Raw genomic sequence first — 14510 nt, forward strand, 5'->3', positions numbered from 1 at the left:
AACTACTGTGCCACTAGAGAGACCTATCAGGAAATCTGGCCCTGGGACTCTCCACTCAGAGCTCTTCACAGATTGTCCTGGCTTCTCGGGACATGTGGACCTCATAGCAGTTCTGCCAGGACGCTGCCCGGGCTGGACCCGACGTGTCAGTGCTGTGGTCAGAGCTGCCTGGCCGCCGCCTGCCCCACTCCCCGGGGCTCAGCTTTTGTTCAGGCTGCTTTCCTCTGTCAGCAGCTCCTAGCTTGCTCTCTCCTTCCCCTCTATTTGCTTTACTGGACAGACCTTCTCAACTTTTATAGAAACAGCTTTATTGAGGTATAAGTGAGACACAAAGAATTGCACGTATTTAATGTGTACAGTGTGATGAGTTTGGACAGATGCAAACACCTGTGATCTCATCACCACAACCAAGGTAACTGACATACCCAGCGCCTCCCAGCCTTCCCTTGTGTCCCTTAGTGTGTGCGTGTGTGCGTGTGTGTGGTAAGAACACCTAACATGAAATCTACCCTCTTAACAAGTTTTGAAATGCACAATAGTGCATGGCTACCTATAGGCACTATGTCGTAGGGCAGATCTCTGGGATGTAATCATCCTGCATAACTGAAACTTTATACCTGTTGAATAACACTCCCCAGTACTCCCGCCCCTGTGTCTTCTCTGCTTCCATAAGTCTGACCATTTTAGAAATCTCAAAAAGTGGAGCCATGCAGTCTTTGTCTTTCGGTGAACTGGCTTATTTCACTCAGCATAACGTCCTCCGGGCTCATCCACGTGTCATGATGAGAAGGAATTCCTCCTTGTTTTTAAGGCTCAGCCTTTATGCTTCAGTTGTCCATTCCAGAAGAAAACCACCCTGGCATTATCTTTTCTAAGTTTTCTTCCTCTATTCACATTTTCTGTGAGTTAAACTTAAATACTTGAAGGGCAAGGACCACATCGTATTCATTTTTGCAAGCCTAGCTCCCAACAGTGTTAGGCACGTAGTAGGCCTTAAATAAATGTTTAATAGTTTGTGAAACTATTGAATGATGTGAATTAGAAGCAGGTTGATTTTTGTATAAGCTCATTTTCTTAAAGTGTTGGTTAATATGATCTTGAAAGGACTGATTTTGAAGAACTCTGTTCATTTCTAACCATTTGGGAAATAGCAGTCCTCTTGCTAAAGTACATTATGTTTAGGGAAATTAAACATGAAGGTGGCATAGAAGAATGTGGGGAGCCAGGTATTTCACCTTTCTTTTCAATGCTTCCCTTAACTAATTCCTGTAAGAATGACAAGGTGCTTCATAGGACTTTTTGCAGTATGGTGGTATGCATGTCATCTATTATGTGAATAACTTAAAAAAATACAAAAGCTGATGAAAAATGTACCCCAAGATAGAGTTTTGATAATACTTGTATCAGACAAAAGATATTTAATCCACTAGAGGAGTTATCCCACAATCAAAAAGACAAAGAGTTTCCATAAACCACAATTCTTATACAAAAATGAGCGGATGATATAGTCTAATAATTCTTTTTAAACAAGAGCTGACCTATGAATAAAAACCTTTTCTTTTTTGCATAGAATTTTCCCCCTTTTTTGGTAGTCTAACAAATTGGTATTTTATTATATTACAAAAGATAATAAACCACTTTTCTTTTAAATACCGTGTACTCAGGATTTAATGAACACTGTGTGTCAGACCCATAGTTGAGTTTAAATTCTAAATCTAATACTTGAAATAAAATAAGTACCTCTCTCTCCCAAACACTCTGGCAATCAAAACCTGTGGAATTGAATATTATAAACTCTTTCATATGGTCGCGTATTTCTTAATCTTCTAAATTCTTCAGTAAACTCATTTGATCTACAGCTGAGGACTCATTCCAGGATGTGGTGTAATCCTCTTCTCTCCTAGACATTTGGCAAGCCTTTCATAAAGGCCTTCATCATTCAAATTCCTCCTCTGAGACAACAATTACCTTGTCTTGAAAGCAGCATCATGCATTTAGAAAACTATGGGAAAGTCTAATCTTGCCTGTTAGCTTGTACCAGATTTTCTTGTTTATAGCACGAGACAATTACCGAAAATCCTACAATGAGTTCTCTCTTTTGCCAGGAAATTTGGGATAAAAATCAACAGAGCTGATTCCTTTAAAGACTGGATTCCAGGATGTCCAATTGATGCCATTTTCCCCCCAGTTGTTTCATAACCAGTATCAACTGACACCAGCACATTGCTAAGAGAACAATTTACTTGAACGGCTAAATGGATGAAATGAGATCATTGACAGAGCAGCAATCTTTTTCACCTTTGGCATGTGGCCACACCCTAAGTGACTCCTAAGGAGCTCAGTCTAGAGCCCTCTAGTGGTGGCGCAGGTGGTTCTAGCCTTCAAAAAGTCACTTCTTCTCCCGTCTTCATTTTCTCATCTATGAAGTATATTCATTTGTTGACTCATTCATTAAATAATTAACAATTACATGCTACATGCCAGAAACTGTGCTAGACAATGATGATAAAATAGAGGTTCAAAAAATATTCACAGGGCAGTGGTCAGAAAGACAAGGAAAATAGGAGTCATAAAACAATGTGCTCTGTCTGCAGGAGGCATAAGCTCATAGGATTGCGGAGGATGACACCTCTCGTGCTGTGCCGAGAGCACCGGCAAGGGCTTCGTGGGAGACCTGGGGTCTGAGCTGAGTCCTGAAGGTGGGGAAGCTCACCTGGGCCTTGGGGAGAACATTTGCAATGTGCGGCATTTTGAGATCATAAAGGAAGATGACACTACAGGTTGCAAAAGAAGAAAGGGCACAGAGGAGAATAGACAAAGATAGGAAAAGGACAAACTTTGAAGGGACTAGAATGGCCGTAGAAGATATGGAATCCATCTGGAAGGAAAGGGAAGTTATTAAAGAGTTTTCAACCAAAGAGCTACGTGATCAGAGTTATGATTTAGAAATATTACCCCACTTGTAGAAGGTAGAGGCAATGAGACAGCTGGGAGAAGGCTATAAAAATATAGATACAAATTGACAAGGGCCTAAATAAGGAAGTGGTATGAGGAATGAGAGCTAATGGGAAGTAGAATTGACATGATTTAGGAACTATTTGGATGTGGAGGATGAGAGAGAGAGAAAAAAAATCTAGGGTCATTTTTAGAGTTTAGTTTTGGACAGGCTATGTTTGTAGTACATAGGAGACCTCCAAGTGGAGATACTGAGCAGCCCGTGGGGTGCAGGAGCCTGGAACTCAGGAGGAATGTTTGGGTGGAAATAGAAGACTGGGATTCTTTAAACCATACAACGTATAAATAAGGGAAGGGGGAACAGCTTTATGGAAGGAGACAAAAACGATGGCCTCAAAGGTAGGAGAAAACAATCAGCGTCAGTGAACCAAGAGAATAGAGAGTTTCAAGGGTAGAACAGTCAACAGCATCAGTTCCTATACAGCAGTGAAATAAGGTGAAGCCTGAAAGGCACTCAGGGAATCTCGTGACTCAGAGATACTGGTGATCATGGAGAATGCAGGGCCGGCGGAGTAGCTTGGACATAATCCAGACTCCAGTGGGTTGAAGAGTTAGCAGAGCCACAAGAAATTGCACACTTCCTCTAGAAGCTTGGGGTAAAGGATGAGATCAGCTAATTGGCTACACGATCTTTATGGCTCTCTTTAGCAACAATAGTCTATGAAATTCTACTGGCAAAATAGCTGTGTCAAGAAAAGTAGGCATGCTTCCCCAGATGTCTGACTGACCACCAGCCTGGATGTTAAGAAATTGAGGAGATGGGGCTCAGGTGGGTTCAGCACAGGGTTTGCTGATCTGGGACTTGGCTTGGGGCGCCCGTGCAGGCAGTACACTTGCTCCTGTCCAGGAATGAAGTGGGCAGGGGGTGCAGCCGGCCACCAGCCTCCCTGATCTCTTGGTTGGTGGTGGTGGGAGGTGTAGGGAGCACAACCATGTTAAACAGTGGAAAGATGGAAATTATTATCTACAGGGGATTAAGATAACCTTTAGATGAACACACAGCAGTACAGAGGGACTCATGAAATACCCTACTGTTTACTCACAGGTGGTCCTGGAGGCCCTGGTTTTCCTGGAGGACCTGGTTTTCCTCGTCTTCCCTAGAAACCAAAGAGAAACAGACAACAGCTACTGTGATTCCATTTTATTTTAAAATGAGACAATATTAAATGGCAATTTTAAAGACTAAAAATTAACTAAGAGTTAAAAAACAATTCCAAGTCCACATGACCTTTAAAGACCTGTGAAGTCTAAAAGCTCTGAGACAATTTTTAACAGCCAAGATGAGAAAAACAGTGCCTGGAATGAATAAACTGTGACTCTTATGAGCAGCCCTTCAAAGGCTGTCTACTTTGGTACTCTAGCAAAGTAATATAAAGTATCTGAAAGATGGGCATTTTATCTGATAATTCAGTGGGTTCAGGTGCAATAATAAATGCATTTATCATCTTAAATTGGTATTTCTCAAAGAGTGATCTGAATTCCAATTTTATAGGAGCTTCCTGAGGGTGCTATCAGGTATTAAAAATACACTTTTCTGGGCTCCATCCTGGACTTACTGGTTTAGAATCTCTGGGGAAGGGATCCATGAATATGCATTTAAAAAACCCCTTCAGGTAATACTCATACTCACTAAAGTTTGAAAAGCACTTCCGTAAGCCATATTATAATTATATATGTTGTGAAAAGCACATTAACTAGCTCTTTTCTTCCCTTTGGATGATTAAGCTGTTTTATAAGTGAAATAAAATGTTCACTCCTTGCTTATTAATCTTCATTATTGTAAGTGAATGTTAACTCCCCAAGTTCACAACTAGCTAAATTCCAATTGCAAGAGCCAGAATGACATTTCTAAGTACCTGTGTATCTATATCATTTAAAAAACATTGATTTATTATACATTTTTTCTTAATTATTTTCTTTCCTTTATCATAGAAGGAAGCAAGCTTAGGTATGGATAGCACACATTTTGAATGAGAAACATTTCTGAGCAGGTTTTCTAATTCTGTTTCATTGTTACTAATAACTTTATTTTATTACCATATTGGTAGTATGTTAATACATATTAAGGCTTGTTGTTACTTAAAAGGTAAAAGTATTAGGCTGATCTTTCAACTCTTTTTGGGGAGAATTGTAAGCATAAACAGGGAAAGGCCCATTTCACTGACAGATTTTCTTGCTCTGAAAGAGTCAGGCTTGATCTTTCTGGCCTTCAGCTAAGCTTGGAGTTGGGTAGGAAATGCAATACCCACTGAAGCAGCAGAGTAAGGTCTGCAAGGTAGGTAAGCAAATGCGACACTGTGATTGGGTGGGAAATGCTTCCATTAATTGCTGAAGGCAAGTTGAGTACCTACTGTCAAGGACTCCATATAAAAATAGCAGCTGTATTCATAAAAACTCCTGGCTAACAACTACAGAACAGATTTTTTTTAAAATTTCATTAAAACCAGAAATAAAATGAGTAGTTATTTTCATGTACCTTCTGTTTTAGAGATCTGAACCTTGGATTTCCTTTGGGGGGTTGTAAGATTGGAATGAATATATAATTTAATATTCTGTATACTGAATAAAAGTTACACACATGGACATAATTTTCTTGTTTTGCAGTTTACACATTCTGAAAATCAATATATTGGGTCTTTTAGTAAATGCAAGTCCATCAGCCCCTGAGGATTAATCAACGATAAAACGTTTGTTTACTTGGAAAGTGGAAGCACCGTAATTTATTCATTTACAAGAGCACAAAGAAACAAAATCGGTGACATTGGAGTAGGTGATTGGTTCTTTCTTTTAGGTTGAGGTAAGTTAAAACCATAGGATAAACTTTGTGTGCAGTCTCCTTTCCTTAAAGGAGACATATATATTGATTTGGGCAGGAAGTGGAGAAAATGAGGTTATTGATCAACTTTTATCACAGAGTTAATGTTTAAGATAAACCAAGCCTCAGATATTGTAGCATAACATTGTCATGTCTTAACATGAGGAGTAGACGCATTCATGGTTCGGTATGGTACGGGCAAGCTTCCAAACTCTTGCACGTCGCTGCTGATTTACATCATTGTTCAAAGCCTTGCGACTGTCAAGAGTGTGCGGATGTGTCTCTGGAAGAGCACAGGGGAACGCTGACTGTCTTTATGCCTCCTTGCTAACAGTAGACATGCAGGTAAGATGTTTTTGAGGACCGTCAAGTTATTGGAACATACTGTACACAGCTGACTTCAGCCAGCACGTATTTTCAGTTTAAATGTGGTTTCTAGGCTTGAATTTCTAGTAACATCCTGAAGCAGATTTGAATACTTTTTTCTTTTTCAGCTTTACTCAGATATAATTGGCATGTAACATTGTGTAAGTTTCATGTGTACAAGTGATGCCTTCATACACTTATATGTTGGGAATAAAGTCAGTGAATACCCCGTCAGCCTACATAATTACCATTTGTGTGTGTGTGTTGAGAACATTTAAACTCTACTCTCTCAGCAACTTTCAAGTATAAACACAATATTGTTAACTATAGTCACCATGCTGTACATTTGATCCCCAAACTTATTCATCTGGAAGTCTGTGCACTTTGACCGGCATCTCCTCATTTCCCCGTCCTCAGCCTCTGGCAGCCAACATTGTCTCTGTGTTGATGAATTAGGCTTTTTTAGATTCCATACTCTGGGGCTGGGGCTGTGCCTGGGAGGGCCAGGGAATACCCTCCTGACGTCGCTAGAGGGGCTGTTTTTGCGTGTTTCTTTCCACTTCTGTCTCCTCTTATTTCAGGCCCTTCATTCTAGACCCACTGTAAAGTGAGACAAGAAGTGGGCACTCGGATGTGGGTTGGGATGAAAATCCCAGCACATAACAGAAAAATGCTGAGCTGGGTGCGGCCTTCCTGGCTAGGGTGCCTGGTCCCAGGTGGCCATTTGTTCAGAAGCAATTGATCAGTTGGAGACTGGCTCAATTTCCAAATGGATGGTTTCAGCAGCATTACAATTGGGCTAAGCCAATACTTTTCTGAAAATTGGGAGTATGAAGCATAAAAGGCAGATTTACCATATCAGGTTGCCCTGGAAACCTCAAAGTGCTCAACACGTACGTTTCCTGTTTGGCAACAGTGTAAAGGTTATCAGACTGCAGCTTAGGTATTTGTCTAATGATTTAAGCCCAGCGGTGCTCTAACCTGATCACACATCAGCATCCTCGGGAGACCTAGCAGAAACAGATTGCTCTCCCCACTTCCAGAGTTTCTGACTCAGCAGGTCCGGGGTGGGACCTGAGAACTCACATTTATAACAAGTTCCCAGCAGTATTGATGCTACTGGCCTTGAGACCACACTGTGAGAACTCCTGTTCTAAACCTCAACCTCTTATTTCATATTTAAAGTCAGGCAATCTTGTATAGCCCTTAATCTTGTAAACCTTGTAGCTCAGAACAAAAGAGCTGGGTTGGTTTTGTGACTGCGTGGAACTTTAAGAATAAAAACCCCATTGTCAACTTCAGGACCGCCTGGATTGGAATCCCAGCCTTTTCTTTTATGGAAGTTTCTTGGGTCAAGATGTCCTTGCTGTAAAATTGGTACTTACCCATTGAAGCCTGTTTGTGAAGAATTAAAAAAGAGATCATGTGTAAAATTCCTGCCACGCACACACCCATTAGGATGGCTAGTTTCAAAAAACAAAATAAGCGTTCGTGAGGATCTGGAGAAACTGGAATGCTCGCGCACTGCTGGCCAGATTGTAAAATGGAGCAACTGCTATGGAAAACACTGCGCAGATTTTTAAAATAATGAAAAGTAGAACGACCATGTGATCCAGAAATCCCACTTCTGGTCTATATCCAAAGGAATTGAAAACAGGGTCGTGAAGAGATATCTGCACACTATGTTCATACGCAGCACTATTCAGAATAGCCAAGAGGCAGAACCAATCCAAACGTCCATTAACAGATGAGTGGATAAACAAAATGTGGTACATACGATGGAATATTATTCAGTTTTGAAAAGGAAGGACATTCTGATACATGCTACAACATGGATAAACCTTGATGACATCATGCCAATCGAAATAGGCACAGTGAAATAAGTCAGTAGAAGACAAATACCGTATGATTCCGCTTATATGAGGTACTTAGAGTAGCCAAATTTATAGAAGCAGAAGGTAGAATGGTGGTGGCCAGGGGCTGGGGGGCGGGGGATAGGGGAAGTCATTTAATGGGAGCAGAGTTTTAGTTTTACAAGATGAAAAAGTTCTGAAGATCTTTTCACAACAATACGGCTGTACTTACACTAATGAACTGTACAGCTGAAAATGGTTAAGATGGTAAATTTTATGCTATGTGTTTTTCTCCACAATTAACAACAACAACAACAACACTCCTACTATAATATCTGACACAGTGGGAATAATAAATGTTAGTTTCTTTTCTCCCTGCCCTTCTACCATCCTTTATCCAATTATCCTTTTTTTTTCCATTTAAAAATGTTGATAATATATCAAGAAAACCTTCTAAAATCTGTGTTGTGCATCAGTTAAAAAACGTAACCAACTGTCAACCTTGCATAGGGGATTTTTTCATCTAAAACAACAATCAAGATGCCCATTAAGAGTAGAAATAGAAAAAGTAAATTGTAGATTATTCACACAGTGGAATACTATATAACAATGGAAATGAATGGAATACAACTATATGCAACAATATGGTGAAATTGTGTAAACACAACGTTGATCAATTCATATAAGGAATAAAAGCAGGCAATACTAAGCTAAGCTGTTAGAAGTTGCAATAGGTCACCCATGTGGGAGTGGGGAGCGACTGAGATCATCAGACTAAGATGCAGACGTCCTGTTTCTTGAACTGTGTGCAGGTTACAAGCGTGTTCTTGATTTGTGAAAAATCAACAAGTGGTCTCCTTAGGATACATACATTTTTCTGAATGTTTGTTATACTTCAATAAAAATTAAAAAAAAATGAAACCAGGAGATTTCCACGAGGGAGTGATTTTATTTGAATTATCAGATGACTTCATCCATCTGCATTTGCTGTGTACATGACCACAGAGGGTCAATACTGTCAGGAAGGAAAAAAAAAAAAAACCAGGCCTATTTAAATAAATGACATCTACACATTTTCAACAGTAAAAATAACTTGATGCTTCCAGGATGACTTGCAGCATGAGAGCACATGTATCTTAAATTAGCCATGTGATTTATAAACACTTGACCATCCAGGAGCATTAAGAAGGGAAGAATGCAAATAATGGGCGACTGGTACTTATCTGACAGATGGTTTTTGCTGTTGATGACGACGAGGACAACTTACAGTAGTAATCGTACCGAAATAAAGGGTGGTATGCAGCCCTCAAGCCCACAGAGGAGACACGTGTGTAAGTAATCTCTCTAAATTGCCAGGTCTTCTAATGCAGCTGGCTCCTCTCCAGAATTCCCCTGTTCCCATGTGTGTGTTCAGCACAGTCTTAGGCATCAACTCAGCCTGAACAAGGTACCAAGGAGATGTCGAGGAAGAGGAGACAGGGCCTTGACTGGCACCCACAACTGTGAAGTAGGTGTTAATTACACAGGAAAACATTACAGACCATCTGGGAAGTTTAGTTTTCTTTTTTTACATTGTGAACGGAAATAAGATTAATGACTGATGTAAAAGGTTAGCACATTTTGAAATCAACGATATGTGAAAAAACGGGAACGGAATACTTACATGAGGAATGCATAACATCTTAAGTGAATTTTATTTCTTAACATCTTTAAAAATACATCGAAGACAGCAATGAGGCTAGTCATAATGGTCTCCTTATTTCAGGGATCAGACAAGTGGCTCTTGTAAGGACACGGGAAGAGGATGTAATTCAACATGAACAAAGAATCTGAAATAGGTTTAGGGCTAAGGGAAGATGAATCCATATTGTGATGCTATTCCTGATATTGCTTTTCTCATTTAGGTTGGGATCTTAAAATTTCTAAATCATGTCACAATTTCCCCACCTCTCTGTTCCCTTCCTTTTTTTTTTTTTTTTTTGGCGGTACGTGGGCCTCTCACTGCTGTGGCCTCTCCCGTTGCGGAGCACAGGCTCCGGACGTGCAGGCTCAGCGGCCATGGCTCACGGGCCCAGCCGCTCCGCGGCATGTGGGATCTTCCCGGACCGGGGCACGAACCCACGTGCCCTGCATCGGCAGGCGGACTCTCAACCACTGCGCCACCAGGGAAGCCCTGTTCTCTTCCTTTTTTTTCCCCTTTGGATGGACTCTACCAGTAACTAATGTGGCTTTTCAAAACAAGTTAGAAATGTGACAATATTAACTAAACCCCCTCAGCTATAACTGAATAAATGATAATCTGAATAAACGGTAACACTTCATCGAAGCACTGGACTGGGCCAGGTGGTCTGGTCTGTGGTCAGCATGGTCTACAGTCACTGTTTAGCATTCCTATGAAGTTATCATGGCGGCACCAATTTGGTCACGAAGATAAGTATAATTAAGGTCTGACCTCTTAAGTCCCTTCTGACTGGATGAACCCCAAATCACCTTTTCCTTGTGTGCTCCAAGCTGTGCATGTACCAAGAAACATAAAAGCCTATGACAAATGATTATTAAAATGGTTACCATTGATCAGATGCTTGCCATGGGCCAAGCCCTGAGTGCTAAGCACGGACTTACGCTATTTCATTTAATCTGCTCCAAACTACTGTGGGTGAGTGATACTGTTCCCATTTTACAGAGCACGAAAGATTAAACATCTAGCTCCAAATCACCCTGCTCTTCATTGGTGGGGCTAAAATTTAACCCCAAGTGTGTCTGATCTTAAAACCCGTAACCCTCAGGATGAAGGTGTCCTTGGGGGGGCATATCCTGGTCATTCACGATTTCAGTTACTTTGCCGCTCTAATTGTTGAGTTTCTCTTGTTTTCCCACCACCAAGCCAGATTTTTAAATGTCCCATCGCCTTACGACTTTGCCCTTTTGGGAATTCAGGTCTTTCTAGTTCTCTCAGCTGCTCCCCTGGTGGCTGCTTGCCTTTGCCTTGCGCCAGCAGGACAACCACAACCTTCCACTTAGACTGGACTCCCGACGGTCTTGCCAAACCACCAACTCTCTCTGTCCCAATCGCGGGCTCTGTTTTCTATCCTGCCATTGCCAACCTCAGCCAATGCACTTGGTTCATCCCGGCTCAGGGGTGGGGCACGGTAGGGCATGGCTTAGCTGCTTCCTGACCATCTGTGATACATTTTATTGTGCGGCAGTGAGAGGGGGGACGCTCCCTCCGTATTTGGAAGTTTGCAGGGGGATGCTTGCAGGCCGGAGGAGGAGAATCGGGCTTGGACTCTGCCTTCCTTGTCCGAGAACTATGCCCATGCCCTGGGGTCCCCATCTCCAAGCACTCATAGGCTTCAAGCATCTTTCATTTTTATTCAGGAAACTGTTACATTTTTAGACTTAGAGAGTGGATGAAATCAACATGTAGAGGGACAAATAATGCACATAAACTGCTAGTGTCTTATTTAAAAGAAATGTTAACATGAAAACGATGTGATGAGGTTCCTCAACAAATTTCAGACGGGTCAGAGCTTGAGCCAGTGTATAAGAAGGAATTCAGCCTTACCAGTCAGCACTGGAACAAAGAAATCATTAATGACATTTCATATCTTGATTTCAATGAAGCTAAATTTATAGAAGTGCATTTTCAGTATTTTTGAGTCACATACTTTAACAAATGAAATGTACCCTCAAGGGGTGGAATTTTAGAACTGCAGTTTCAAAGAGAAAGACTGAATTGAGCAACACCAAATAAATTCATAGGAATACATTTTGCAGCTATTCAATAACTTCCCGTAAACAGAGAGAATCCCCAAGGATCCGTAAGATGCAAGTATGAAGGTCACCCAATTTTGATACAGAAGAACTTTCAGTGCATAATTCTCAATCCATCAACTTAAATTTAATGGATTAAATCCCACTTGGATATTTAAATGCCCTATCCAAAAAATGAGTAAATGTATTCAGCAGAAATGTACTGTCTGTGTTTTACGTACTGTTCTAAGGGAAAATATATGAATAAGGCCTGGATCTTGCTTTCAGGGTAGAAGAGGAGGGACAGCTATTGACAACAGCTATTTGGAGAGTGTTGTTCATTTGGTTGTAGGTAAACTCAGGAGTTCTGGGGAGGGAAGGTGAGAATTAAGTTGCTTCCCAAACCTTTCAGTAACTCTCTCAGCCTTTCGTTTGACAGGTGAAGTGGCGGGGGGTTGGTCACCGGGATGGGATGGGAGGGAAATGCGGGTGGAGGAAGCCGTCTGCACCCCCTTGGCAATGAGATGGGGTGCTAGACCCTGAAGAGTCCCCTCAGACAGGAACAGCTTCCATGGACACTTGTGCCCCCATACAGATGTGTGTCCTCTTTGGTCCTTTTGTCCTCTGATACTTATTGCCAACCTTTCAATCAACTGGGCTTGGAAGGCATTTCCCGCCACCACTCCTTGTGCTTTCACGATGGACTTAAGTATTGGGACTCTGTATTGATGACCTTCAAAAACTGAATGCTTGTGGACCTGCCATTATGTAAATACTGGGTATGTTTTTTCTTGACTTGAATACTCTTTTCATTTCCTTAAACCTGACACCCAAGGTCACTTGCCAGTGTGACTGGGTAAGAGGAACTCTGAGTCTGACCTCTTCCAGCTGCTTTCCCACAGTCTCTTTCTCCTTCAGCTCCGACCTTTTCCCAGAGTAAGGTTAGAGTGTCTTGGGAAAGCTGGTACCTCAGTTGGCCCTGCCAGCCCCAGCTGCAGGTCATTTGCTGGATTCTTTTTATGTTCTCCTTTGACTTCTCAGTCCCCTTTAGAGAAGTATCCTTCAGGCAGAAACCGCAGCTACATCTTATGCTGAGCGTCCTGCTACACAGCACGTACATCCATCCATCCCTATACAGACATCCCTAAAGCCTAACCAACACCTACTCACAGGACTGACCTTCCTACGTACTTGCCCCAGGCCCCAGCGAGTGACTGTCCTTGTCAAAGGGGTGGTGAGGGGCCTGTGTCCCTCTGCTGGTTTCCCTGGTAACCGATGAGCCCACCTGACGTCAACTCCCCTATAACTGGAAATCCCTCCAGGACCTTGCTTCAGACGTGTAAGCGCCCCGATCCATGAAACCACTGATGTCTCTGTTGCTGACTCCGGGCTCTTTCTTCGGTCTTAAAGCTGGGCAAATGCAGGCCTTCTAGGCCTGCAGCCCAACAACCTACCACCTCTTCACTGTGTTTTTGTAGAACATATTTCCCATTCTCAGCTGGCATGTTCCCAGATTCCTTCATTAATTCGTTCAACAAACATTTAATGAGTCCTTACTGTGGGCCAGATCCTTCTCTGTGCTCTGGAAATACCCTGAATCCATTCTGTCCTCAGAGAGCTTATATTCTAGCAGAGACAGTGATAGAAATAGATAGCACCTGGTCCTTTCTCTCTGCCAGACACCATTCAAAGCAATTTATATCTACGTATTCATTATATCTTCAAAGTCCTCGTAATATCTTTGAGGTGTCTCTGTTTTACGGATGAGGCAACTGAGTGACAGAGCAGCTTGCCTGAGGTCACACGTCCAGATAAGCAGCAGAGCTGGGACTTGAATTCAGGTAACCTGGCTGTGTCATCCCTGATCATCCCTCCCTGTTATACTGACTGCGTATCTGATAACGACACGAGTAGAGATATAAATTCTGGATAGCGACAAGAATCATAAAAAGTAAAGCAGGGTAAAGGGATACAGAGTTAGATAGGGTGGTGTGCCGTTTCAGACAGAAAAATCAGGGGAGGTCTCAGCAGACACCTGAACCAAGCAAGTCCGTGGGCTGTGCAAGGGCTGAGGAAGGACATCCAGCAGACGGAACAGTGAGAACAAAGCCCTGGGTGGCTGGAGAAGCGCAAGCCGTGGATGGGTGGCAGGCAGGGCACATTAGCTGAGCCTTGAAGACTGTGGGGAGGGCTTTGTGTTTTCTTCCTTTGATTGTCTTGGGAAACCATTGGGAGTTGTCGTAAAGGGGCCGCATCATGGGGTTGACCTAAACACTTGCCTGTGTAGATTAGCAGCCACTAGGGTAAAACTGCTACAGACTGATCATGTAATTCAGAGGCTCAACAGAACTGATTGTAGCTTATCTGATTTAGGTCGCTCGCAGGAACATTTCCTTCCATTTGTGCAGATAATCAAGGGTTGAGTATCTGTATAGCATTTTGTGGCGGTTAAGTTTATGTGGTGCCCAGATACTTGGCCAAACATTTTTCTGAATGTTTCTGTAAAGGTGGTTTTTGGATGAGATTAGCATTTAGATGGTGGATTCTGAGCACAGCAGGCTGCCCTTGATAAGGTGTGCGGGTCTCGCCAATTGGTCCAAGGCCTGAATGGAACAAAGACTGACCTCCCCAAGGCAAGAAGGAACTCCGCCTGCAGACGGCCTTTGGACTTGAACTGCAACTCTTCACTGGGTCTCCAGACTACCAGA

General features: G+C 42.2%; 1 protein-coding gene across 1 annotated transcript in view; it reads right to left on the minus strand.

Annotated features, from left to right (window-relative positions):
• Window positions 1-14510, minus strand: part of COL19A1 (collagen type XIX alpha 1 chain) — a 349797-nt gene that overhangs the window by 101925 nt on the left and 233362 nt on the right. Inside the window, exon 15 of the mRNA XM_027093224.1 lies at window positions 4059-4112. Within this exon, the coding sequence (XP_026949025.1) occupies window positions 4059-4112 (54 nt within the window). The remainder of the gene's footprint in view (window positions 1-4058; window positions 4113-14510) is intronic.

Source organism: Aethalodelphis obliquidens, unplaced genomic scaffold (genome assembly GCF_003676395.1).
Source record: "Aethalodelphis obliquidens isolate GAN/ISIS:26980383/991018 unplaced genomic scaffold, ASM367639v1 scaffold3, whole genome shotgun sequence".
In the NCBI taxonomy this organism is placed as follows: Eukaryota; Metazoa; Chordata; class Mammalia; order Artiodactyla; family Delphinidae; genus Aethalodelphis; species Aethalodelphis obliquidens.